Source organism: Stylophora pistillata, chromosome 1 (genome assembly GCF_964205215.1).
Source record: "Stylophora pistillata chromosome 1, jaStyPist1.2, whole genome shotgun sequence".
In the NCBI taxonomy this organism is placed as follows: Eukaryota; Metazoa; Cnidaria; class Anthozoa; order Scleractinia; family Pocilloporidae; genus Stylophora; species Stylophora pistillata.
The window spans coordinates 61680296-61704151 of record NC_142519.1 but is presented as its reverse complement, the minus strand read 5'-3'; the positions used below and the strand labels follow the sequence as shown (position 1 = coordinate 61704151).

Below are 23856 nucleotides of genomic sequence, written 5' to 3'. Positions count from 1 at the left end.
GAAAATGTATGATTTACTCCTATTAGGTTTTAGAGAAATTAGCCTGAACTCAAGTAGTTTGAGGCCTGGGTTTTATCTTGGTTTGAGACCCCCAGCAGAGTTTCAAAACTTAAAAAAATGGCTGCCGTTACCGCACGGCGCGTTCAAAGTTTAGATCAGAGCCTTTACACATTTAGAAGGCGAACATGGATGTATCTACCGAAATTTTTTTAGAAGACGTTGTTTTAGTGCAGATGTGAGGTCTACAGCTGAGGTGAGTGGTATTTTTGTGTTTCATTCGGCGAATTAGCTCTAATTTGCCGTAGCTTCCATAATGCCCTGAGGCGTAAATCCAAATAACGAACGTTTCATTTAAGGAAATCGCATTTTTTCCTTTACTAAATTACAGATTACAAATGCTTTGGTATGTTTCGGAAATTTTCCATTCTCGTCAGTGTACGATGAGGTGGAAACAGATAAACCGCGGTGTGAAAACTTACCCGTAGCGTAAATTTTGTTGTTTACCAAATTTAAATGCCTCGGCTCAATCCCGAGTTAGAAATTTAACGAAGATTTATAGTACAATTTTGTGGGTAAATGTATTTATATGAGCTTCAACAAAGCGAGTTCATTACTCAATCTACACGGCATGTAAATGAGAGAGAGCAAAAAGCTATGCGTCAACAGTTGTGTTCTTATACATGTGTAGCGAAATTTAAAGTATACATCAATGTTTTAGATTGAATCGATCCCAAGAGAGGTGACAAACTAAATTGGGTTGTCGTCTTTAACCTTAGTTAACAATGACTGATTTGCCAGCCTGTGACGAATAACACAGACATTCTCAATCATACATGAACATGGCAAATAGGAATCTGACCATTACCTTTTCTTAACTATGATTTTTACCTAAATTCTTATTCAACTTCCACATTCGTCAGGGTATGTTGTCCAACTTGTGAAATTAAAGCCATCTAAGTTATGGTAGAATTTTAAGCCAAGTAATGTAAACTGTTGCCTGAGACTTCTTTTCTAATCTCATATTCACAGTGTATTTTTTTAAATCCATAGGGACAAGATAGCTCAACAGCACAGCTATTCTGCAGCCAAACATAATCTTTGACTCGCTTATGATGAAGGTGAGCAATTAGTAAATAAGTGTTAATTACCAGTAACAAATTCGCTCTCAATCTGAAGCTTTCGGTGGTAAAAATGATGGACAACAATCACTCTCAAGTGACTTACTACCTTTTTTAAATGACCTGACTAAATCATTTAAGGTAATAAGATTAGGTAAGAATGCTTGATCAAAATACTTTACAAATGTACTGTGATCATCGTCCAGGATTGTAGCAATTTCAGAGCAACTTTTTTCTTGTCAAGAGTACTGGTTCCCTCATCTGATAACTCATAGTCATTAGCATTGGGAAGCCAGTTATTCTGCATTAAGAAGGTTGCATCCCATACTTTTGTATCAGACTGTAGTTGCTTAGTGGCCTTCATGACAAGAACTTGTATTTTTGCCGGGTGGTTTTCATACCTGTTGGCACAATATCTGGATTTGGGGTTGCAGTTTAGGTTGTTGTGTAATTTTTCAGGCTGTATGACTTCAGGTGTTCCGCTTTGGGGAATTTTTTACCCTCCTTCTGCTTCATCAATGGTTTCAGAACATTGTACCATTCTTTGCCTTTTCCTGGTTGCAAAATATGTTCGTTGAGCCAGGTGAAGGTTAACCTAATTTTTTTTCAGGAATTTTCTATACTTTTTTTTTTTAATTTTCTCTCTTCTTTACGTATTTTTTTTTTTTGCCTTAACAGGTGAAACTTTCTTTGTCAACCCAGCCTCGGAAACCATGGACATGACTTCCCTAAAGGACTTTCCCAGTTGCTCCTTACATTCAGAGTCAAATTCCTTATATATCACTGAGCCTACGTTTTTCCCTTCTTTTTGTGTTGGTTTGAAGATTTTTTTTCCTGAAAGCTCTTTGGCTTGACTTTTTACATCTGTGAATGCCTCCCTTCTGCTTGCCACACAACCTGTGCTGTTTTTGAAGAGTCTACTCTCTGCTGGTGTTGTTAAGAGACAGCATTTGCATTCTATTTGGTGCTGAGATTTTTTACCCTGGGCAGTTGTCTGCCAGCTTTCCATAGAATATGCATTTATATACCGTTGCTTTTTTTCTGGTGGTGACCACTGTGAAATTTGGTTATCAGTGGCCTTATATTTCTTGAGTAAAAGACCTATTGAGGTAATTATACTTTTTTGTAATTGTGCTTCATTTTTCTACCTGTAAGTATTTAGTGACCTTCAAAAGATTTATGTAAAGAAAAACTTACTTTTGCTCACATGTAAAAGGGGAAATTCTTTGAAATTTTCCATTTAGAGCTGATATCTCTCTTCCAATTGCTGCCTTTTATACGCCTTTTCTGATTCCTTGTCCTTTCTTGAAAACTTTTTTTGGGCAAGGGACTTAGTATTCCATAAATAAACATGAGCGAATCAATCCCTGGTCAATTGCCATGTCAATATACATTTTCTTTCTATTTTCTTTTTCACTCAATTTTTTTTTTGCCTTTTTTTGTAATTTTGTACGACATGAAATTGGACAGACGCCTCCAACTGAGCCGGCAGGAAATCAGAGCAAAGTGCGCATGCAAATTAACTCTCCATTAAGGTGGGGTGAGAGGGGAGAATTTGAAGTTTGAATAACCTTGTTTTTCACCCTTTTCTTTCTGCCAGGCGAGTTGAAATCCCCGTTTATTTCCTACCAACAGATTTTCATAAGACCTGAGAGCGGGGTTATAATTTTTAAACACGTGGAGCACTAATACTAGCAGTTATTTCTCCCTTCCACCTCCCACCTCCTGCGGCTCAATTTTGTTGCATGTTGTGGGTTTATTTTGCTGTCATGTGAAGAGAAAAATTAAAGCTGTTGTATATTTGACTTCATGGGAAACAACAACCCATGCAGTGAGTCCCACAGTACATCTCTTAATTTATTTTAGAATCTTTTATTTTCTTTCGGTCACGGACGTAGAAATTACTAAAAAAGCAACAAACAATTTGAAGTAATACTCTTGAAGCATTTCAGTATCTTACAACTACAGGAGATGAAAACATACAATACTAGAACAGTAAATAATAATTCCTTCGTTTTTTGGCTTGCTAAGCCAGCAGATTTACTTTCCCATCAGTTATTTGTCCGGTGATCGACCTGATAACTATAGGCACCATATTTGATTTCCGCCTTCTTGGTCAGCGGTATAATGTGGTAGTCAAGTCTTACTCATGTATTATGTTCGAAAAGAAACATCCCTATATTTAACAATTATTCCACGAGTGCGCGTTGGATATGAGATGATAGATAGCCAACGAGGCGCGTAGCGCCGAGTTGGCTATAATCATCTCATATCCAACAAGCGCGAGTGGAATAATTGTTTTATTAAAAACGCCCTCAAGAAATATTATTTTGTAAGAAGAAAATGGATTTTTTAGCTCCCTTTTGAATTTGATAGGTGACCTTTGATATTATGGCGGTAAGACGTGTTCCGAGCCTGTCCGTAATTTTATTAAGTTTTTCGCTGTTAGCTTTGTTCTCTGTCAACTTATACTCTCTCAAGCTCTCGAAGAATGCTCAAGTGTATTACGGGGATAAATTCTTCAAGTATTTCAACTCATACCTGGTCGATTTCAATCTAATTTCGCCAAGGCATATGTCAAGGATCGGCGGCCATTTTGTCACCTCACCTCACAAGAAGTTTCAGAAGTCAAGAGTGGCGTACTATTCAAACTGTACGGCTTCCTTCAACCCGGTTGCCCTTTCTGTGGTTAGAAGTGGAGACATTCATCCTCATCCAGGACCTCACAGACAATGTAACTCAAGAAACCCTGGTCCACCATTGGGAAAGAATACTCTTAAAATATCTTCCTTTAACGCAAGTAGTATCGTCAATAAAAGACTGGAGCTTCAGAGTCATGTAGCGCTGATGAACCCCGACATAATTGCGATAACCGGAACATGGCTTCATGAGGGAATAGCCGACAACGAAATCCTTCCATCTTCATATAATGTTCTTCGAAGTGACCGTGGAAGTAGGGGTGGCGGTGTACTTTTAGCCGTTAAATCTAATATATCATGCTCAAGACGTCCTGATTTGGAAGAAGATATTTGCGAACTCTTATGGGCCGAAATTCCACTGAAAACTGGATCGTACTTCCTAGGAGTATTCTACCGCCCTCCTTCAAGTGACATGAACTATCTAGAAGGCCTTAAAAGGTCACTAGAAAAAGTTACAGTGGTATCCGATCACACTAATGTTGTTCTATTGGGTGACTTTAATTTTCCGGATATTGATTGGGACTTGATATGCCCTTCTCAACCAAATGTCTTATCAGACTATTTCTGCGATAATATTGTGAACTTCTATGGTTTCTCTCAATTGATCGACGAGCCTACGCGTCAAGATGCTATCCTAGACCTTGTGATATCTAATCGTCCAGAATCACTTAAAAACATCCAAATTTTGGACGGAATTGGCTCTTCAGACCACAATGTTGTCTCTCTCAAGTTGACATGCAAAGTCACTCGTCCATATCAACGACCAAAACAAATCTTTGACTACAAAAATGCTAATTGGGATAACTTTCGTCTTGAACTATCAAATATCCCATGGGACGCTATATTGAACGACAATGACACAATGGAAGAGGTTTGGTTAAATTGGAAGTCTGCATTCTTTAAAGCCATTGAAAACAACGTTCCTTCGAAGAAAATAAAATCAAGACAAAATGTGCCCTGGATCACTTCTGATATACGCAAGCTTTTCCACAAAAGAAAACGCCTTTGAGTCAGTTTGCTAGACATAACGTCTCGTAGTCACGTTCGACGCACTAAAAACTACTATAAAACGAATACAAGAATTGTAAAAACGTGTAAAATGGTATATAAAAAGTCACTTGTAAAAATGTAGCGGAATTCCAAATCGATTTCGATCAATTACGATCCTCATCAGTAGTACTCCGCCATGTTTAAAATACTAAAATAATATATGAGTATTTTAAACATGGCGGAGTACTACTGATGAGGATCGTAATTGATCGAAATCGATTTGGAATTCCGCTACATTTTTACAAGTGACTTTTTATATACCATTTTACACGTTTTTACAATTCTTGTATTCGTTTTATAGTAGTTTTTAGTGCGTCGAACGTGACTACGAGACGTTATGTCTAGCAAACTGACTCAATTATCGAACACGTTCCTGGCCTCGGCCCACAAAATTTCATCAAAACGCCTTTGGAAGAAAGCCAAATTTACCCAGCTTGAAGTTGATTGGAATAAATATAAATCGTTAAGGAATAAAGTTAAATCGGAACTTAATAAGAGTTATTACCAACATGTTCACTCATTAATTGATTCCAAAAACCCTAAACGCTTCTGGTCTTTTATAAAATCCAAAACGAAAAACAAATCAATACCTGTCACTATGAAATGGTCGGATCGTGGTGTCACGGCTTCTACTGGCAAGGACAAAGCAGAGTTATTTTGCAAATTTTTCGCGTCGGTGTTTACCCGCCCTGACCCAGCTACCGATGTCGATGAGGATGCCCATTCACATGGTTCAGGCTTCGTTATACCAGATCTCATGTGCTCTAGTGCTAATGTGGGAGAGCTTTTGCTTACCCTTGATGTGAATAAAACCACTGGCCCGGATGGTTTGTCTGCGCGTTTGCTCCGGGAGGCAGCCTCTGTAATTTCTGATCCACTGTCAAAGTTATTCAATATGTCTCTGAAGAGAGGAAAACTACCTCGTGACTGGAAGTCTGCCAACATCACCCCAGTTTACAAAAATGGTGGTAAAGAATATGTTTCTAACTATCGTCCAATTTCTCTAACATCGCTTGTAGTTAAGACCCTAGAGAAGCTAGTCACAAGACATATTATGGCTCATCTAGAAGATCTTGACTTGTTAAGCCCTCATCAATATGGCTTTCGAGCTGGTTTTTCCTGCACATCCCAACTTATTCGCCTATTTCACTCCTGGGCATCAGCCTTAGATAAAAACAAAACATCAGATGTCGTCTTCTTGGACTTTGAGAAAGCGTTTGACTCAGTCCCACACAAACATCTCATCTCTAAGCTTGGCCGATATGGTATCAATGGTCAGATTCTCGAGTGGCTAGGTGATTTCCTGCAAGATCGTTTCCAACGTGTTGTTCTGGAAGGTGAAAGCTCAGACTGGTCCATGGTTTACTCTGGTGTCCCTCAGGGAAGTATTGTTGGGCCAATGTTGTTCTTGTTGTATGTCAACGATATACCTGAGAACTTATCGTGTTCAAGTGAAATGTTTGCCGATGATACTCTATTGTTTAACTCAGATCATCCATCATCTGTTCATCAACCTGTGTGTGAAAGCTTGTCTCAGATCGTAGACTGGTGTAAAAAGTGGCTTTTGAAACTTAAAGCAACTAAATCCAAATGTATGAAAATCACGAGATCTAGATCTGTAACACCTTGCTCGTACAACATCAATTCAATCCCACTGGAACAGGTTAAAACACACAAACATATTGGAGTCATTATATCATCTGACTTATCTTGGAAACCGCATGTTCTCTCTGTTGCTGCTAAAGCAAATAAGATACTTGGCCTACTAAAGCGCACATTTGGGAAAAGCTCTGAAGCAATATCAATTGGATACAAGTCTATGGTTCGGCCAATTGTTGAGTATGCCTGTCCTGTGTGGAATCCACATCAACAATATCTTTCTGATAAGCTTGAAAGAGTGCAAAGGAATGCTTTCAGGTGGATCCTTGGTAGTTCTATCGACTATAGTGAACGTTTGAAGTATCTTGGCTGGCCAACACTCAACTCGCGTCGTGAATTTCTTAGTTTAGTGCAATTATTCAAATTCATTAATGGTTTTTCAAGAGTAGACTTATGTAATTACTTAACTTTCTCCAATAGTCGGACGAGATCTACCAACAATGTCAAAATCTGGACGCCTTATGCTCGAACAAATATCCACAAGAACTCTTTTTGGTATAAATATATAAAAATCTGGAATGACTTGCCAAGTGACATAGTTAGCTCTAGCTCTGCTAGTAAGTTTAAAAAAAAACTGAAAGAACACATTTTTAAATAATATCAATAATATTGCACCAATATCCATTTATCAATTAACTTGTTTTTTCAATAATTTTTACCTTTACATTTTAGTTTTATTTTTATTGCATATTGCTTTTATTCTGGGGGCTGCCGTCAATGAGAATTTAGTTCCTCTCTGGCTTGACCCTTTTTGCCTTTTTGCATCTCGATGTTATTTCTATTGTTATCTGTCTGTATTATTATTATTATTATTATTATCTTATTATTTAGGCAAATGAAGTTATTATAAATAAATAAATAAATAAATTAAGCTGACGCGTACGCTTACCATATTTGTATATTGGCTGATATACCATAATGGCTAAGCCAATAAAAAGTCTTGAATTGCATTATCCAATGATCCAGTTTTTAATAATTAACAATTATTCTACGAGCGCGCGTTGGATATGAGATGATAGATAGCCAACGAGGCGCGTAGCGCCTTGTTGGCTATAGTCATCTCATATCCAACAAGCGAGAGCGGAATAACTGTTTTATTAAAAAAAACGCCCCCAAGAATCTTCTCGACTTTATTTTGTGAGAGGAAACCGGATTTAACAATGTACCGAAATTATATTGTGGTATATTGGCTCATATACCATAACGGCTGAGCCAATAAAAAGTCTTGAATTGCATTATCCAATGATCTAGTTTTTAATAAAACTGATTACTACTCACATTCATTTTCACTGAAATATGGACAAAACTTCTGAAAACTTTAATGGTAATTTTACCGTCACAAATACAGTAGGCAACTCCTATATAGCATATTAGTCTAGGCAAGTTGTGTACAGAGAACAAAACGCTAATAATTTCAACAAGAAGTAAGCTTCTGGGAATAATGACAAACTCTTCAATAACAGCTAGCCACAGTAAATGTCACAGCCATCCATTCTGTCTATAGTACCAGTTATTGGGTCACTTCACATTACCTTAAACGGAAGAGAATATAAGAAACAACAACTTCAAGAACATGAAACACAGCAAAGTGAAATGTAACTAAGCTGATTTGAAATTCATTGCGCCATTCGTTTCTAATAACACAAGAAAGTGAAGGAAAGAAACGGCACCAGTTTTACTGATGAGACAAGGCCCACGCAATTTTTGGAGGTAAATGGACTAGTTAGACCGAAAGCTACATAGACAAACAATTAATAAACTGACAATAGTGAGGGATTTGGGGGCCAATTGATAAATAAGTTTTACCTAAGTTTTTCCTCTAGTTAGCCCATGAAGCTCGAAACGGCAATAATAAAAATTACCTCCAAAACACGGTAAAAAAATAAGCTTAAAACGTAGTTGATTGAGTTAAGACCATAACCATTGTTAAGACACATGCCAACCTACCATGTACAACAGACTTGGAGAGTAAAAAGGACAAAGACGGTTTTGGGTCATGATTTGGAAAATCCACCAAAACCTCCCTAAAAATAATACGCCGACGGTTGTAGTAAGAGCGACTTACGAACGAATCTTACCAACGGTCAAACATTTGGTGACAACAGACAAAAAATTGATTCGGCTCATATTCTCAAGTTAGTTAGGCCTTATGGTGAAATAAAGCACTGCATACTTCGTTTGGCTGAATAGCGATATATTTTCGAGAAAATCGATAATAACTGAATTTCGACCAAATGCCGGTTTTGAAGCTCAAAATTTCAGACTAATCTCGGAGCGTCGCGCCACGAATTGAAAACACTTGGACCGATAACAACTACCAAATCTTGAAAACAACATCAAAACATAGCAATTTAAGCAATTCTTGATGGTTTATTTACACAATCTAACTGAATTTAACCGACCTTCTTCTAACAAGATTAAAAATAGGTAAAAACTAACCCGTTAACCTTATTTTACTATGTGCTATACAAAATAATCGACTGAAAATCTGGATTTTGGAAGGCGAAGTGTAGTTTTTTTCGATCTCCAAAGGATTTTTTAGGGAAATGATTCAGTGCGATTTTATCAAATTTTAAAGTTGGATAAAATGAGCTGATTTGACGATGCCGTCAGTTGTTCGAAAGTGTTCACATTCAAACACAAACTCCATTGTTTCGCATTTTACATCCAATCTACATCTTATTTAATATAACATCATCTTACCGTCCATATTGCTGCATCACAAAAGGGGATTGCAGTCCTAAAGTTGTTGCATTGTTCCCTCAATAGCGATAGAACTTGGCAGGATAGTCAACACCTGATAATAATTGTTGACAAAGCGTATCTCGGGATTTCTCTATTCCCACTCCGTTGAAACACTTTGCGTAAGAGATCTTGTATAAGTCTACAACCGAACCCATTCTCAAAGACCCAGGGGCTGAGTCGATTTCAAGTTGGGGCATGAAGAGCCCGTGGGGACATTGTCTTACAAAACTAGTTCCAAACGGTCGCAGTCGTTCTGCCATCTGATTGGTGCCAGGAAATCTTTGTGTTTTTCTGCCCAATCAGAGGAACGTGTACTTTAGAAACCTTTCGTGTGTTTTAACACGGACATCTATGCGCTCAGTTGCTCGCTATGATTGTTTGGACCGTGCAACGGTGATTTGCTTGAGGTGAAAAGTTTCAGTCTCAGCACACAATGTAAGAGAGATCGATCAGATTGTCCGTGAAAATTTTACAGGAAATTATACTGAATACTTTCGCAGGTATCACGAGAGAACGTGTTTTAAAGTTTGCGAGGTTTTTATACAACACGATGGTTGAAGTCATTGATATGTCGCTTTAAACGTTAAACGACATTTAAGCTTAAATCTTTCTAGATTTTTTGCGTAATTTGCTATGACTGAAACTTTGCCAATCCCGTGAAGTTATTTCGTCGCACGGGCCACGCAGGTATGTCGAGCAACTGGCACTTTCGCCTACGTAGCTTTCTGTTTTCTGTGCGCGCCAAAATCTAATCTTCGCTTTGTAGTAAAATCGTTCACAATAGGGCCAAGGTTGCAGAGAACGTTAAGTTCGTAGACGACCTCCAGCAAGCGCTAAGAGAAAGCTTAGCTGTGTTTCCGGTTAGCTAATTAAAATCTGAACAAAAAATTATTAATGCAGTAAATGGTTTGAACCCGGGGGTAACATGTGAAGGTGTCGTCTGATCGTCCGGGTGAGTGTAGTCCTGCGAAGGACTGTTGTCGGTGGTAGTGACTGACGTTTCGACAACCTGTGCGGAAGTCATCATCAGAGTCGAGTGAATGATTGTCAAGTGGATGATCAACAATCATTCACTTGACTCTGATGATGACTTCAGCACAGGTTGTCGAAACGTCAGTCACTACCACCGACAACAGTCCTTCTCAGGACTACACTCACCCGGACGATCAGACTACACCTTCACAAAAAATTATTAACGAGAACATCGTGAGGAGAGATGTTTTCGGGTAGTTACCGAAGTGGTTTGGAAAGAGTTTAATCTTTCAACTGCTGCCTACAGTGTTGAAATTCTTGAGCTGGGAAGACCACGGATTCTCTTCTAGTCCCTTGGTCATTGTCATTTCACCTCTTCTGTCGATTGTTGAAGACCAAGTTAAATACCTTTGATCATTGGGAATCGATCCGATGCTGCTTTCAATGGGAAAAACAAAACCAAAGACCAAGAAATATTGGATGGAAAGGGCGGGTTTGCTTTATTGCAAATGTCAGCTTAGTAGTACAGGGTCATCTACCCACATCTAATAAACAACAGTTTCCACGCTTAGCTTTTCTTTTTTTTCAAGCGTAGATTGGATTAGATTTTGGCACGCACGGAAAGATACGCTAGTACCAGTTGCTCGACATACCTGCGTGGCCCGTGCGACGAAATAACTTCACGGGATTGGCAAAGTTTCAGTCATAGCAAATTATGTAAAAAATCTAGAAAGATTTAAGCTTAAATCTCGTCTAACGTTTAAAGCGACATATCAATGACTGCAACCATCGTGTTGTATACAAACCTCGCAAACTTGAAAACACGTTCTCTAGTGATACCTGTGATACTATTCAGTATAATTTCTGGTAAAAATTTTCGCGGACAATATGATCGATTTCTCTTACATTGTTTGTTGAGACGGAAACTTTTCACTTCAAGCAAATCTCCGTCGCACGGTCCAAACAAACATAGCGAGCAACTGAGCTACCAGGATATATGTCCGTGTTAAAACACACGAAAGGTTTCTAAAGTACACCTTACTCTGATAGGGCAGAAAAACACAAAGATTTTCTGGCACCAATCAGATGGCAGAACGACTGCGACCGTTTAGAACTAGTCTTGTAAGACAATGTCCCCAGGGGCTCTTCATGCCCATACTTGAAATCGACTCAGCCCCTGGGTCTCCGAGGATATAACCGAACCGTGAACCAAATGTAAGCGCAATGTTGCTAGTTCAGAAACATGATTCTCACGTGCAGAATAACGCTAATTAATTCCAAATGAGGACTACTGAGATAAAACGCAAAAATAAAAAATTGGACTATGAAGCACGTGGTTTCAAGAACTAAGGTCGTCTGTTACATATACGAAACAGGAGTAAACAGTTATCTAACTCCTATCATAATTGAATGTATCATAATTGAATGTTTATGGTACTTCGGGGGATATCGATAAAGCTCATTTTAGGTATAAAAAAAAGCGAAAGATCTGCAAAGGGCATAGCCCATAATACATCACTGCAGATGTGCGACAAAGAAAAGTGTTGTGTTCGAATATTTGTTTATTTAAAGGAAGTTTTATAAGGGTCAAACCTGCAAAACCACAACTTTCGCTGAAATATTTGTAAAAGCCAACGTTCGGAATCTTTATATTTAGACTACTTCTTCTCCAGAGGCTTCTGTGCCTTGTTAAGTTACTCGTGCCGGTTGTAAGACTACGACTCACGGAGCACGTTCATATTTTTCGCACGCACCTTTTCCCGGCAGCAGTCCGAAAAAAGCTCACATCTGGAAATAAAACCATTTCTACGTAGCTCGGAACTCAAGAAACGCTTCGAGTAATCACTGCACCAGCTGACACCGCAGACTCGACTGCGAGTCGGTAAACCTACATCAAATACTTGCATTTTCGAAACAGTGGCTTTGAAAAATCAACTCAACTAGTTAGTTATTTAGTATTCTTTTCCAAGAAGGTAGCCAAATAGTGATCTATCCCCCTCAAATAAGGTCGGGTCCAAAGCTAGCAATGCATTATATGACGAAACATTATAGAGCGTGGCTGATGCGGAATGAATGCCCAATTGCTCTCAATCCGCCTTGAACAGGCAAGAAGAGGTATAATTACTGTTTCCTGTTTTCTGGATCGTCTGTTGAAGTCACAGTGCACTCTTACTATAGCTATGAACGAGCTGTAGATATCCCTATGAGGAGAACGACAAGCAATGCTGTTGCAGAGTTCACATCTTTTCTCTGCAACTCATTTTATCAGTAAACGAAAATGCCAGTTTGAAGCACCCGTGTCACATTTTCTCATAGCGTAACACCCGGTATTTCTCAATTGAGAATGTGGGTAGTACCCAAGTGAAATGATCGTCTGGGCCATCTGAGCCGTCTTATGCCGCTTATTTGAGGCATTGTCTGGAGCAGCCAATGAAATCGCTTTATGGAATAATCCACGTTCGCCCGCGAGTAACAAATTCCACAACATGCCGTCTGGTAAGCCTTCAGCGAGATAGTGGTTTTTCTTCGTGAGGAAATACATTGGCGAAACGTACTCGTATCTCAGATGAACAGAGAGGTCTTTTAGAGCGGTTTTTTGCAGGAGGGATGGTTGGAACGGCAACCATGTACAAGGAGATGGTTTTAAAAGCGTCAACGGACACTGGTTTGACGAAGGCACAAGTCCAGGTAAGCTTATTAAATCATTTGGTTAACCTCGGCTGTAGCTTTATACCAGGTTGTGCCGCATTTTATCTCAATAATTCCACAAATCAAACAAAACTAGCAATTCGTATACATCGTAGATGCATTTATATGTCAATAATAGCCTAACGCTTAAAGTTAATTGGATGTTATTTAGATCGTGATGAGGTACAGTTTCTATACTATCAGACAGTTAACTCTGCTTTAATTACTCAAGCTCAAGATCATTCACGTTCATCATACATGTGTATTTGCATTTCAAGGTAATCCATCGATTTCTAAAATTTAAGGTTTTTATTTGAAAACATTAAAAACATAAGAAGATCATATGCAAAGAGAACATCCAATAAATTAACGCGGAAGTTTTATTGAAATCTGATGACTACATTGGCCGTCACCGAAATTATGCACCAATTAATTAAAATTTAGACAGCTCTGAAACACGATTTGACTTTTACTTTCTGTGTTATCCACGTTGCCATTCTTGTGTGACAGAGTCACTTAGGCTTATTTCCTACTTAAAACATGTTTGTTCTGTTTATTCTATTTTATGGAATTTTAGCGATTTGTTAGTAATGTGTTAATTCTGTTAGTAATGTGTTAATTGTATTATTCCTTTAACTGCCGATTTCCCTTATGTAATTCCTGTTTAATTGCCGATTTCCCTTATGTAATTCCTGTTTAATTAATCGCTCCTAGCCCAAATTTGGTTTTAAGTTATTTTTACCTTTTCCTGTATTTTACTATAAGTTACAACTGTTTGCTCGGTGAGTTCAGTTGATTTGTTGCCTTCCTGAGAGTGTCTTTAAAGCGGATTCTAAGCTATACTAGCTTTTGGTATGTTTCAGTATTTTATGTTTGTTTGAGCCCTAAGCTTAGCATGTAGTTGTTTCCATTGTATTTTTGTAGTGATTTTCGGGTTAGAATTTGCTTAGTTTAGCCACATACTCTTTTTATCTTACTACTGTATCTTATTTATTTTCTCTGCTATATGAACTTCAATTGTTTTCGTTTAGCAGCTGTAATATTTTGCTTACCTGCTTCCAATTCATTGTTGCTATGATTCCTGTGTTTTCAGAACCAAATTATGGGTTCATTACACTAGTAATTTCATTTTCTCCTTTCACTGTTTTATACTGTATTAGCTCAAGTTGAATATTAAGCCTAGCTTGTAATCTTTGTTGAATTCATGCCTGGTGTAGCAATCACTATTTTTGATAGTTTCTGTCACACAATTTCCTGTTTTCAAGTACTTTGTTTGTTTCCTTTCTTTACTGAATTATTTCTGTCTGTAGGTTATCTTTTACTGTTAAGTACTTTTTCCTAAGTCATTTTAATCTTGCTACATCATTTGGCTCATTGGAACTTTGTTTTCTTATTTATTGTTTAGTGTCACTCGTTCCCGTTTTTTTTATTGTACCGTTGCATTTATTTGCTGTGTAATAAACTTGTAAATCTTCCCTCGGATCTTTTGTTCTTACGTCGACCGTTTTGGCCGTCTTACACTTGTATCATAATAATATTTTTGACTGATACCATCATTAAATTTGGCAACAGCTGGTATTGTTTGTAAAATATTTTTCGTCTTTTCCAATAAACTTGCGTGTCACTTCCTGTCTCGATTAGGCTCTTCTACATGCGGGTGGAAGCCAACATGAAATTATAATTTGTAATTAATGAATAAAATTTTTTTTTATTTGTTTTGTTTTGTTTTGTTTGACTACAACTGTACGAATTTAAGATAGTTGTATTATTATTATTAGTGTTTTTATTATGCAAACCCACAAGCTCATTTTGTCAAAGCAAGGTTTGGTTTATCCTAGGTTAGGAAGAAGTAGAGGGTGTCTGTTGTAGGTCTAATAATAATAATAATAATAATAATAATAATAATGATAAAGGAGTTTCCATAAAGAGCGGTTACCGGCGGTCTACCGGTACCTGTAGGACCTCTTCCTGCCATCTGTTTGGATTTCACTAGTGAAAATAAAAAGTGATTTTAGTGGTCACAGCTGTCAATTAGACCTTCAGTGGCCGCTTATAAGTATTGTTATTGAAACCCCTGATAATAACACCTTTATTTAGACACGATAGTGTTTAGAGCTGAACAGCCTGTGGGGTTGTGTATAAATCCAAATAAACTGTAAATGAGGTAAATTCAAATGATTATGGTTTTTGAGGAGAGGGGAAAACTGGAGTACCCGGAGAAAAACCTCTCAGAGCAGAGTAGAGAACCAACTAACTCAATCCACTTACGATGCAGGGTCCAGGAATAATACCCAGAACACATTGGTGGAAGGCGAGCACTCTCACCACCACGCCAACTCTGCTCCCTCTGTCTGTTGTCTAAAGCATATTAGATACTATATTCAAGCATGTACGAATACTGTAACTAGTGGCAAGGCATTATTGCAGTATTTCTCAATAGTTCTGATGCATACCTCCTCTTTCTCCTCTCCTCTTCCTTTTTCCTCATGATAACACTTTTATGGTCTTTGATCAAAATTAATATAATTAAAAATAGTTTATGCATGTTTATTCAGCTGTCATCAGTGATAATTATTACTAATTTTAGCATAATGAGTAATATAACACTTACACTGAATGATTTTTGCAGAAGTGGTCGGGAATCAGAAAAGAAAAAGGCCACAAGTATCATCTTCTTCTGCAGATGCCACATTAAAAAGATTCAAAGGTGTCTAAGGACCAAATTCTTACAATTTATTTTGTGCTGAATTCTTTAAGACAGGTACTTGTATTAGAAGGAAAATATATTTGATTTACAGATACTCAGTCATTTTCTTACAATGCTGATATTGTCATTATTTTTCATTTCAGTCCTGTTTTATCCATACTTACTACATTGTATAGGTGCAGTCAGTTGTGGCTTAATGTAAGTTATAAGTAGGAATTAGCATTAAATACAGCTGTAGGTATGGCCCTGGATTCAAATACTTTTTAAAGCAGGGATAAAGACGATATCGTTAAAAGACGGAAATTGACAGTTCACAGACAGGTTTATAACAATCCATTACTACAGATTGTTAAGACCCTAGATAGTTTTCCAGCCTGGAAAATCAAGTGCACAGCTGCCTATTTCCCCCTGGCTTCCAGCTATTATCTACATTCCTTGTCAAACCTGAGTTTTTGGTTTCATGTTTGTTTTTATGTACACTATACTCACATGTAAATCGATAGCAACACTGTAAGGATCACAAATTTCTCAAATTAATTCAAAGTTTACTGTTTAATGTAATGGTTATGAGTTCTTGTAAATGCACAATGTTTGTGCAGGAGGTCAAGGGTTTGAGCCCCGGCCGGACCAACACTCAGGGGCTTAAAATAGTTGAGAAAGATATGCTACCTTTCTATAACATAAAGAAATGTTTAGATATTCTAGTTTTCTTGGATAGGGACAATGAAATGGAGGTCCTGTCTCCTGCAGCGTTAGGGGCAGGAGACGTTAATTTCCCACGCACCAGAATACTGTGTGATGGATGTCCTCCCTTGGGGTGGGATGGGTGGTAAACAGGACCCCCATTGATACCAGTGTTTACAACACTGAAGGGGCTATCCTGTATGTCTACTCTAGACTCTCTTCCAGATAGGAGGGGGTCTCAGGACAAATACGTGTATACATGCATACCAATACAAGTTGATCCAGCACTGCCTGACAAATGACTAAAACCTGTATAATGGGTTGTAAGTAATGTCAGTTGCATACAACCCATTATGTTGTATAATGCGTAATGTCATGATTAAGTATTGTTACTGCTTGACATCATAGCTATTAATATTAGGAACAATGGTTTTGATTTGTGTTATTGTAGCCTATAAAAGTAATTGTTTTCTCACTCAGACATTCTTTTCAGAACTGCTCTAGCTTGCATGAAGTTTTGGAAAGGAAACAGGCCTTTCATTGATACCTTGACATTTTTCAAGTGGTCAAATGTAGGCTTTATTGCAGATCACAATACAATTTATAATTATTTTGAATCATCAATGTGTTGATAGCTCATTGTTGGGAAATGACTGATCTTTAATTTAGTAATCAGTAAGTGTTATGTGGCTGTAATGTGGTCTTGACTGACATCAATGCATGTGATTAGTGCACTTGGTCATATATTTTTCATGAATCATATATGTTCTTTTACTGAGTTGCAGATGAATGTAAAGGTCTTACCTACCAACAGAAGAATAAGAAAGCATCTGAAAAGTGGTGAGAAAGAAGTGACATGGAGAAAAAAAAGTTTGTGGATTCTGCAAAAGTTAATAAAGAATTAAATGTCAAAGTATCAGAACTCACGGAGGAGCAGAAAAGAAAACTAATTGATAGACACAGAAAGAAACTTTTGGAAGAGGTACTATTAATACAGCTGTGTATGTTCACCCTGATAGAGTTAAGATGCCTACCTTCAAAAAACATTAATAATACTAACGGTAATTATGAGTTATTCATATTGAGCATTTCCTTAGGGGATTTAAAAGAAGTATTTTCGGGTCAGACCTATATCTTAATAATTAAGACTGAAGATAATATAACCTTTTTAATTGCCTTATTTTATTGCATGTATAGATCCTGGTTCTTGAAGATTTGGGTTGTCAGACATCCACATTATACCTGGATATCAGTGGTGAAATGTACAACCTTGGATCTAGGGCTGGAACAGCATTTCTTGCAACTAATCAAGAGATAAACATAAAATTTCGAGAATATTTTGGTAAGAAGACAATATTTGCTTTCAAACAGTGAAATTTTATGTGACAAGTTCACCATAATTATTCACTTTGAGTGAGGTTAAGAATATGGAATCGAGTGTACTATTTTGCATTTTAAACCAAAGATGGCATCTGCAGCCAATATCCTAATTGTGGATTGTGGCCATATAATAGATGATAGGTTCTTAACCAACACTTGATCAACCGTTTTCCTCCCCAGTCCTGCCTCTCTCTTGTTTTATAGTGTACATTGTGTATATTTTCTAGTGTTTGATTGCCCTCGCCTTAGCAGGCAATACATTAAGATTTTAATAAAGCAATTACCCTATATGAGTTACCCTTACAAACAGAGCACTGCAGATATTTCATTCACTGTTTAAGGTTTGCCATTTTGTGGGAAAACTGGAACATAAAACATCCTTTTTGTGGGTGTTGGTGGACCTCGTGAAGTGTCCATTAATGGAAGCTAAGAACTATGAAAAATGAATGTAACAGTTTGGCACTTTGTTTCAAGGAAGGGAGCATGTCTTCAAGAGCTGCATCAAAGATGATGTTAATAAGTAAGATCAAGATGCGGACACTGCTGTGATCTTAGCAAACAGGACAATGTCTTGATTGAGTCACCTATATAACAATTTTGCCATCTACCTTAGAGTCTGAGACAAGGAATTTCAGTGAGGGGTTGCATCTCATGGGACTACAGTACAAAATCCTATTTGACAGGGACTGGTTTTGATACCAAGAATAATTTATTTTCAAGTACTCCAGAGTTTTTAAACATTAATGTTATAGGTGTTGTGACTTTTTCAAAATTATGGTACATGTATGTAAGTTGAACCACAAAGAAGTGTATGGGCCATTTAATAGAATCCTCATGTGAAACTTACATGTAGCTACCATTTATATCTTGTTTACATATTAAGGCTGTTGTTCACTTTCTGTTTTATAGGTGCAAATAATCAGCAATTTACTATTGCTCATGTGCAAGACCTTTTCAACAAGAAATACAGTATTTAAAAAACTGCAGAAGTTGTCATTAAACAACCACGTTTTGTATGTAACTGATGGTTTGAGTTACAAATGGAATGTACTAAAGGAATGTAAATTTCAGTTTAATGCATGTATGAATTATTTCAGAAATAGAATTTTTCTGGTTTAGTTAAGAAACAGAATTAATTACAGTGATGTTTTAAATAATGATCAAGTACTGGGAAAGAACATTATCCGCACTGCCCATGGCCCTCTTTACTTTGAGTGTTGTGCAAATTTGCATTCTGGGGAGCCATTTTGTTTACCAGGGGCCATTCGCTCTGTTATTTTAGTTACACTTAGTCAACAAGGATTGTGTACTGTGTAAAAAGGGCTCAGTTAAGGACCAAAACAGTTACAGTAATTACTTCCTCAAAGACATGGCTTTTGCTAGAATGTTATGAATAATTTGTTGTTTTTCTACTGAGGCCAACTCAAAACCAAAATTCACTGCTAATTTTTTACTTAGATATGCAAACATTTGTAAGTAGCGAGCAGAATGGTCATGAGTGAAAGTTGTCTAAAGTTCCATCATCTGCCTTAGTTGAGCTCTGAAGGAAGTCTTAGGGTAATAATTTACTGTAAGTAAATTTAAGGTATTTTTGCAGTCACAAATTTGATTAATTAAAATTTATTAAATTAATTTGCTGAACATTTCACTGATAAATGAACTTTAAAATCCCTCCATCTGGTTTGAAATCAGGCTAGATTGCTGTATCAAAGTTAGGTCAATTTAATTCCATAAAGGTATAACCAAAATGCAACTGTTCATTCACATCATGCCGCATTAGACCAATCAATGGAAATGAAATCATTGATCAATTTAGCTACATTACAATAAAATGTTAAATAGTATAATCTAAGTGAAGAGAATGACCCAATATTGATTCTAGAACCTAAGTGATAATAATTAGCCTAAGAGAATACACTCTTGATTGAAATGCCAAGACCAAGTATTATGCTGGAGCCAGAAAGTGTTTTGTTAATGAAAGTCATTTAACCCTTTAAGCATACTTTTGAATGTTAACTCTATAGTTCATTTTCAAGGAATTGCTTTTTCTTTTGCTTTTATTTGCTTTTTCTTTAAATGCCTTAAAGGTTGTATTAATTTATTGTTTTGTCATGTGTAAATTTTAAGACGTCTAAATATAACATCAGAAATGGTGAAGTTACACTGGGGAAAGGCCTTTCTGGAACTGATGTTTTTAAGTTTTCTTTTTTAATCATATTGTAGACCTGTGGAATTGTCTTCCACTACACATTAGAATGATTGAATCTTTCTCATCATTTAAGAACAGTATTAATGAATTTTATCAAAACAAATTTAATGGAAATAAGGATAGATTTTTGTAATTAATTATTAATTATTGTCATGTTAATTATACTATTTGAGCTACTATATTATACGTAAAAATTTTTTTTCTCTTCGTTGAGGCAGTTTATTTTTATGAGGAATCTTCGAATTCTGTATAAACTGACCTAATTATTCAGATCTTTTGAATTTTTTATTTTTTAAATAATCATTAATTTATCTTTAATTTGTATATTATGTTAAGACCTGTATAAATAAAATTGAGTATATTAAAAAATTAAATTAAATTGTTACTGCGGACTTGTCACGTATTGGATTAAAACAACACATCATTTATCTTTAATGCTCTCCACTGAACAAGTTTCATATCAGTATATTAAGTGTACTTCACCAGGACCGAACTTATATGGTTTATATTCTTATGAAACGTAGCCATAGTAAAGTCACTTTGAATTTGGTGATTCGTTGCAAATAATTTCACAACTATAAAATATCGTCGTTTAATTAATACAAATCACCTTTGAGGGAAAATTTCCTTGGTTTCTTCTCATTATTTCTTTTCTGATAGTAAATATCTGCTGTTTTTTAAAAAAAATTGAATTGTACTGTATTGAATTAATTATATTCAATGTGAGAGCAATCGTGCGTTCGGAGAAAAGAGAAAGGCAAATCACTGATGGACACTAATAGCTTTGACCTTAGTTTGAGCTGAACAATCAACTCTGATTTTACAGTTACGAAGCTAACTACACTTGCTAGGGAGATTATTTTTAGTAGCATTAAATATTTATTTCTTTTTTGGATAGATTGTAAAGATTGTGATAACTGTCAATCATACAGTTGTTCATGACTTTTTTGATGAGGTATTTTACGTCGCACCGATTTTGAGCTTGTCGCTTGTTTTCAAAGATGGAACACTTGGCAGGTCTGAATGGGACCTCCTTTTGAAATTCAGCTGAGATTTTGGATGCCACGCTCAGAGGTCGTATGGCGACAACCATAATCCAACATGTATCGTTAATAACTGCAATGTATTATGTCATAAATACGCCAGTCTGATACTGAGTCGTCGCTGCAAACACAGGACATAACTTTAGATATAGGGTGGGTGAAGAGCAAAGAAAATGACTAATAAAACAGGGTTGAGTGAGCCACTGGCTACCCCCAAATTTCATATATTTAGAAAATATAAACAGAAAAATGAGGTTGATTTCGCGAGGTTCCAGTGATTACCTGTACACCCCGCACTAACAGGCCGGTTAATGACCCCAATTTTCCAAAAATTAGAAAATAGCTGAAAACGGGGTTGTTCTTGCGAAGTTTCCAGTGATTACCTATACCCCCCACCAAAACACCGGTGAATGACCCCAATTTTCAGACATCTAGAAAATAACGAAAAACAGGGTCGAGTTCAGAAGTTTCCAGTCATTAGAATACTCAGACGATTTGGATGTACAAGACGTCGGCGTGGAAGTAATTTGAATGAGGTGGTAGAAGCAGTCGAGGAGGAACTCAAGGGGAGTGGAAGCCTTCTCGGATATCGAGCAATGCATCAGAGACTCATCAATCAGCACGGTCTTGCTACTACGAGGGAAGTCGTTCGACATGTTTTGAGGGTTTTTGATCCTGAAGGGGTGGAGCATAGGTCACAGCATAGACTACGACGACGAATTTACAGGTGTAAAGGACCAAATTACTTATGGCACATTGACGGCTACGACAAACTAAAACCGTTTGGATTCTGCATTCATGGTGCAATTGATGGCTTTAGTCGAAGGATCCTATGGCTGGAGGTTGCATCTTCGAACAACGACCCTCGTATAGTAGCTCAATATTTCTCAGACTATGCAAGACAGTTAGGAGGTACGGAAAGGATTGTACGTGGAGATAGGGGATCTGAGAAAAGGAACTTAGCAGCTACTCAGCGTTTCTTTCGGCGGTCCATGAGTGACGACTTTGCAGGTGATAAAAGTTTCATGTATGGGAAATCTACAGCAAACCAAAGAATTGAAGCATGGTGGGGACGTTTGAGGCAAGGATGTGCAGAATGGTGGATTACATTTTTTAAGGACTTGAGAGATTCTGGTTTGTATCCCGATGATGATATAATACACCGCGAATGCCTGAAGTTCTGTTTCATGGATGTCATACAAAGTGAACTACACACAGCTGCACTGGAATGGAATGTTCACCGAATTCGACCGTCTAGCAATGTGGAATCTCCGTCGGGAAAGCCAGATGTACTCTACTTCGTTCCAGCATCAGCTGAGACTCAAGATTACATGACTCCTGTTGACATCGACGAAATCGAAATCGCACAGGATACGTGTGCCGAGCAACCACAAGCGAAAGGATGTCCCTACTGTAAAGAGCTCTGCGATCTAATCATGGAGGATGAAGGTCTAGAGCCAGCTACAACAGCAGAGGAAGCTCTCCAACTCTACTTAGATCTACTGGACCATATTAATGCCATACCATAGAAGAATGGTTGAATTTCATTCCTGTTCACAGGCTACCCAGCATGAGCAGTGTTTTTGGTACACTCAAAAACAAAGCTTTGTATGCGGTTAGTTAAGGAGCTATGTTAGGTTCGCAAATATTCAGTTTGGCCAAATGTACATTGCAAGGTATTTATTAAACAACAACAAACATATGAAACATATGTGTGAACTGCGGTTATGAGATGAAACATATGTGTGAACTGCGGTTATGAGATGAAACATATGTGTGAACTGCGGTTATGAGATGAAACATATGTGTGAACTGCGGTTATGAGAATTCGGTCGAATGCGGTTTACTCATAACCGCAGTTCACACATATGTTTCATATGTTTGTTGTTGTTTGATTTATCATCTACGGGTTTATGTCGAATTAATTTGATGGCCTGCTCCCAGTTGGCTTGTTAGCTCAATTGGTAGAGCGCTGCACTAGTATCGCAGAGGTCAGTGGTTCGAATCCCGTACAGGCCTGAAATTTTTTTCAGGTCTGATTTTCACTATTGCTCAAATAGTGCTTTACTGCGAAGGATCGTGCTCATATACGTAAGGTATTTATTGTTGGTCAGATCTAATGCCGCTATCATTTTGTAGCTGGATACCGAGCCACACAAGTAAATAAATTAAAAATGCTATTTGAAATCAACTTTATTTCTTCTCTGTTTCCAACATGTTTTCTAAATGTGGAAAGGAACTTAAACTCTTGACACTAAGAACGGATTATTTTCATTCATAAACTACACACCTGTGGGGGAGAGAAATTGCCTGACCCACCATTCACACTCTTTACAGTACAGTGTATTGTAAAGATATCATCTGGCCTGGTTATTCGAAATCTATGAACTCAACAAGGTAGAACAGCAAAGTAAATAGCAGGTAACGAACTATTTTCCATTCTATTTTCCATTTTCCATTAAACCGCCTCCCGGTTAGCTCAATGGATAGAGCGCTGGACTGATGTGCGGGAGGTCGAGGGTTCGAGCCCCGGCCGGACCAACACTCAAGGTCTTAAAATAATTGAGAAGAATATGCTGCCTTTCTATAACATCAAGAAATGGTTAGATATTCTAGTCTTCTCGGATAGGGATGAATAAATGGAGGTCCCGTCTCCTGCAGGGTTAGGGGTAGGAGACGTTAATTTCCCACGCACGAGATTACTGTGTGATGGATGTCCTCCCATGGGGTGGGATGGGTGGGTTGTTGTCTTACGTTTCATACATGAGCCTCTGGCTCGGGCAATATGGGTAACCATGCCCCGCGTAAAGACATTAAACTTTGATTACTGATTACTGATTACTGATTCTGTTTTAAAAGTGTTATGTTAACACAACCTATCAGAGTACACATGAATGACATG

At 37.4% G+C, this 23856-nt stretch overlaps 2 protein-coding genes and 2 long non-coding RNA genes across 11 annotated transcripts; 3 read left to right on the top strand and 1 right to left on the bottom strand.

Moving 5' to 3' along the window:
- Nucleotides 1-94: 94 nt before the first annotated feature.
- Nucleotides 95-2242, top strand: LOC148743627 (uncharacterized). The gene is made up of 3 exons (XR_015990021.1): nucleotides 95-253; nucleotides 1051-1118; nucleotides 1797-2242. It is a non-coding gene; the product is annotated as an uncharacterized LOC148743627 (long non-coding RNA).
- A 1450-nt stretch (nucleotides 2243-3692) lies between these two features.
- On the top strand, nucleotides 3693-4826 carry LOC148743626 (uncharacterized). Its single transcript, XM_088751438.1, has one exon. It carries the CDS (start codon nucleotides 3693-3695, stop codon nucleotides 4824-4826), a length of 1134 nt encoding a protein of 377 aa, XP_088607564.1.
- Nucleotides 4827-7821: 2995 nt separating this feature from the next.
- Nucleotides 7822-9738, bottom strand: LOC148743625 (uncharacterized). Its single transcript, XR_015990019.1, has 2 exons — nucleotides 9230-9738; nucleotides 7822-8058 (listed from the first exon to the last, which is right to left on the bottom strand). It is a non-coding gene; the product is annotated as an uncharacterized LOC148743625 (long non-coding RNA).
- A 2702-nt stretch (nucleotides 9739-12440) lies between these two features.
- Nucleotides 12441-23141, top strand: LOC148743624 (uncharacterized). Of its 8 annotated transcripts, none has more exons than XM_088728614.1 (6): nucleotides 12444-12931; nucleotides 15561-15638; nucleotides 15782-15836; nucleotides 17108-17304; nucleotides 17520-17664; nucleotides 18612-23141. In XM_088728614.1, the coding sequence occupies exon 6, from the start codon at nucleotides 21365-21367 to the stop codon at nucleotides 22481-22483; it is 1119 nt and encodes a 372-aa protein (XP_088584740.1). In that variant the 5' UTR covers nucleotides 12444-12931; nucleotides 15561-15638; nucleotides 15782-15836; nucleotides 17108-17304; nucleotides 17520-17664; nucleotides 18612-21364; the 3' UTR covers nucleotides 22484-23141. The 8 variants fall into 8 exon arrangements, with proteins under 8 accessions (XP_088584758.1, XP_088584763.1, XP_088584740.1 ...); XM_088728616.1 differs by lacking the exon at nucleotides 12444-12931 and adding an exon at nucleotides 12978-13783 and having other exon boundaries at nucleotides 17137-17304; XM_088728612.1 differs by lacking the exon at nucleotides 12444-12931 and adding an exon at nucleotides 12981-13783.
- Nucleotides 23142-23856: the final 715 nt, after the last annotated feature.

Excerpts from the sequence above, each read along its gene's own strand:
- LOC148743626 (XM_088751438.1), top strand. The coding sequence starts at position 3,693 with ATGTCAAGGATCGGCGGCCATTTTGTCACCTCACCTCACAAGAAGTTT.
- LOC148743624 (XM_088728632.1), top strand. The coding sequence starts at position 21,365 with ATGACCCCAATTTTCAGACATCTAGAAAATAACGAAAAACAGGGTCGA.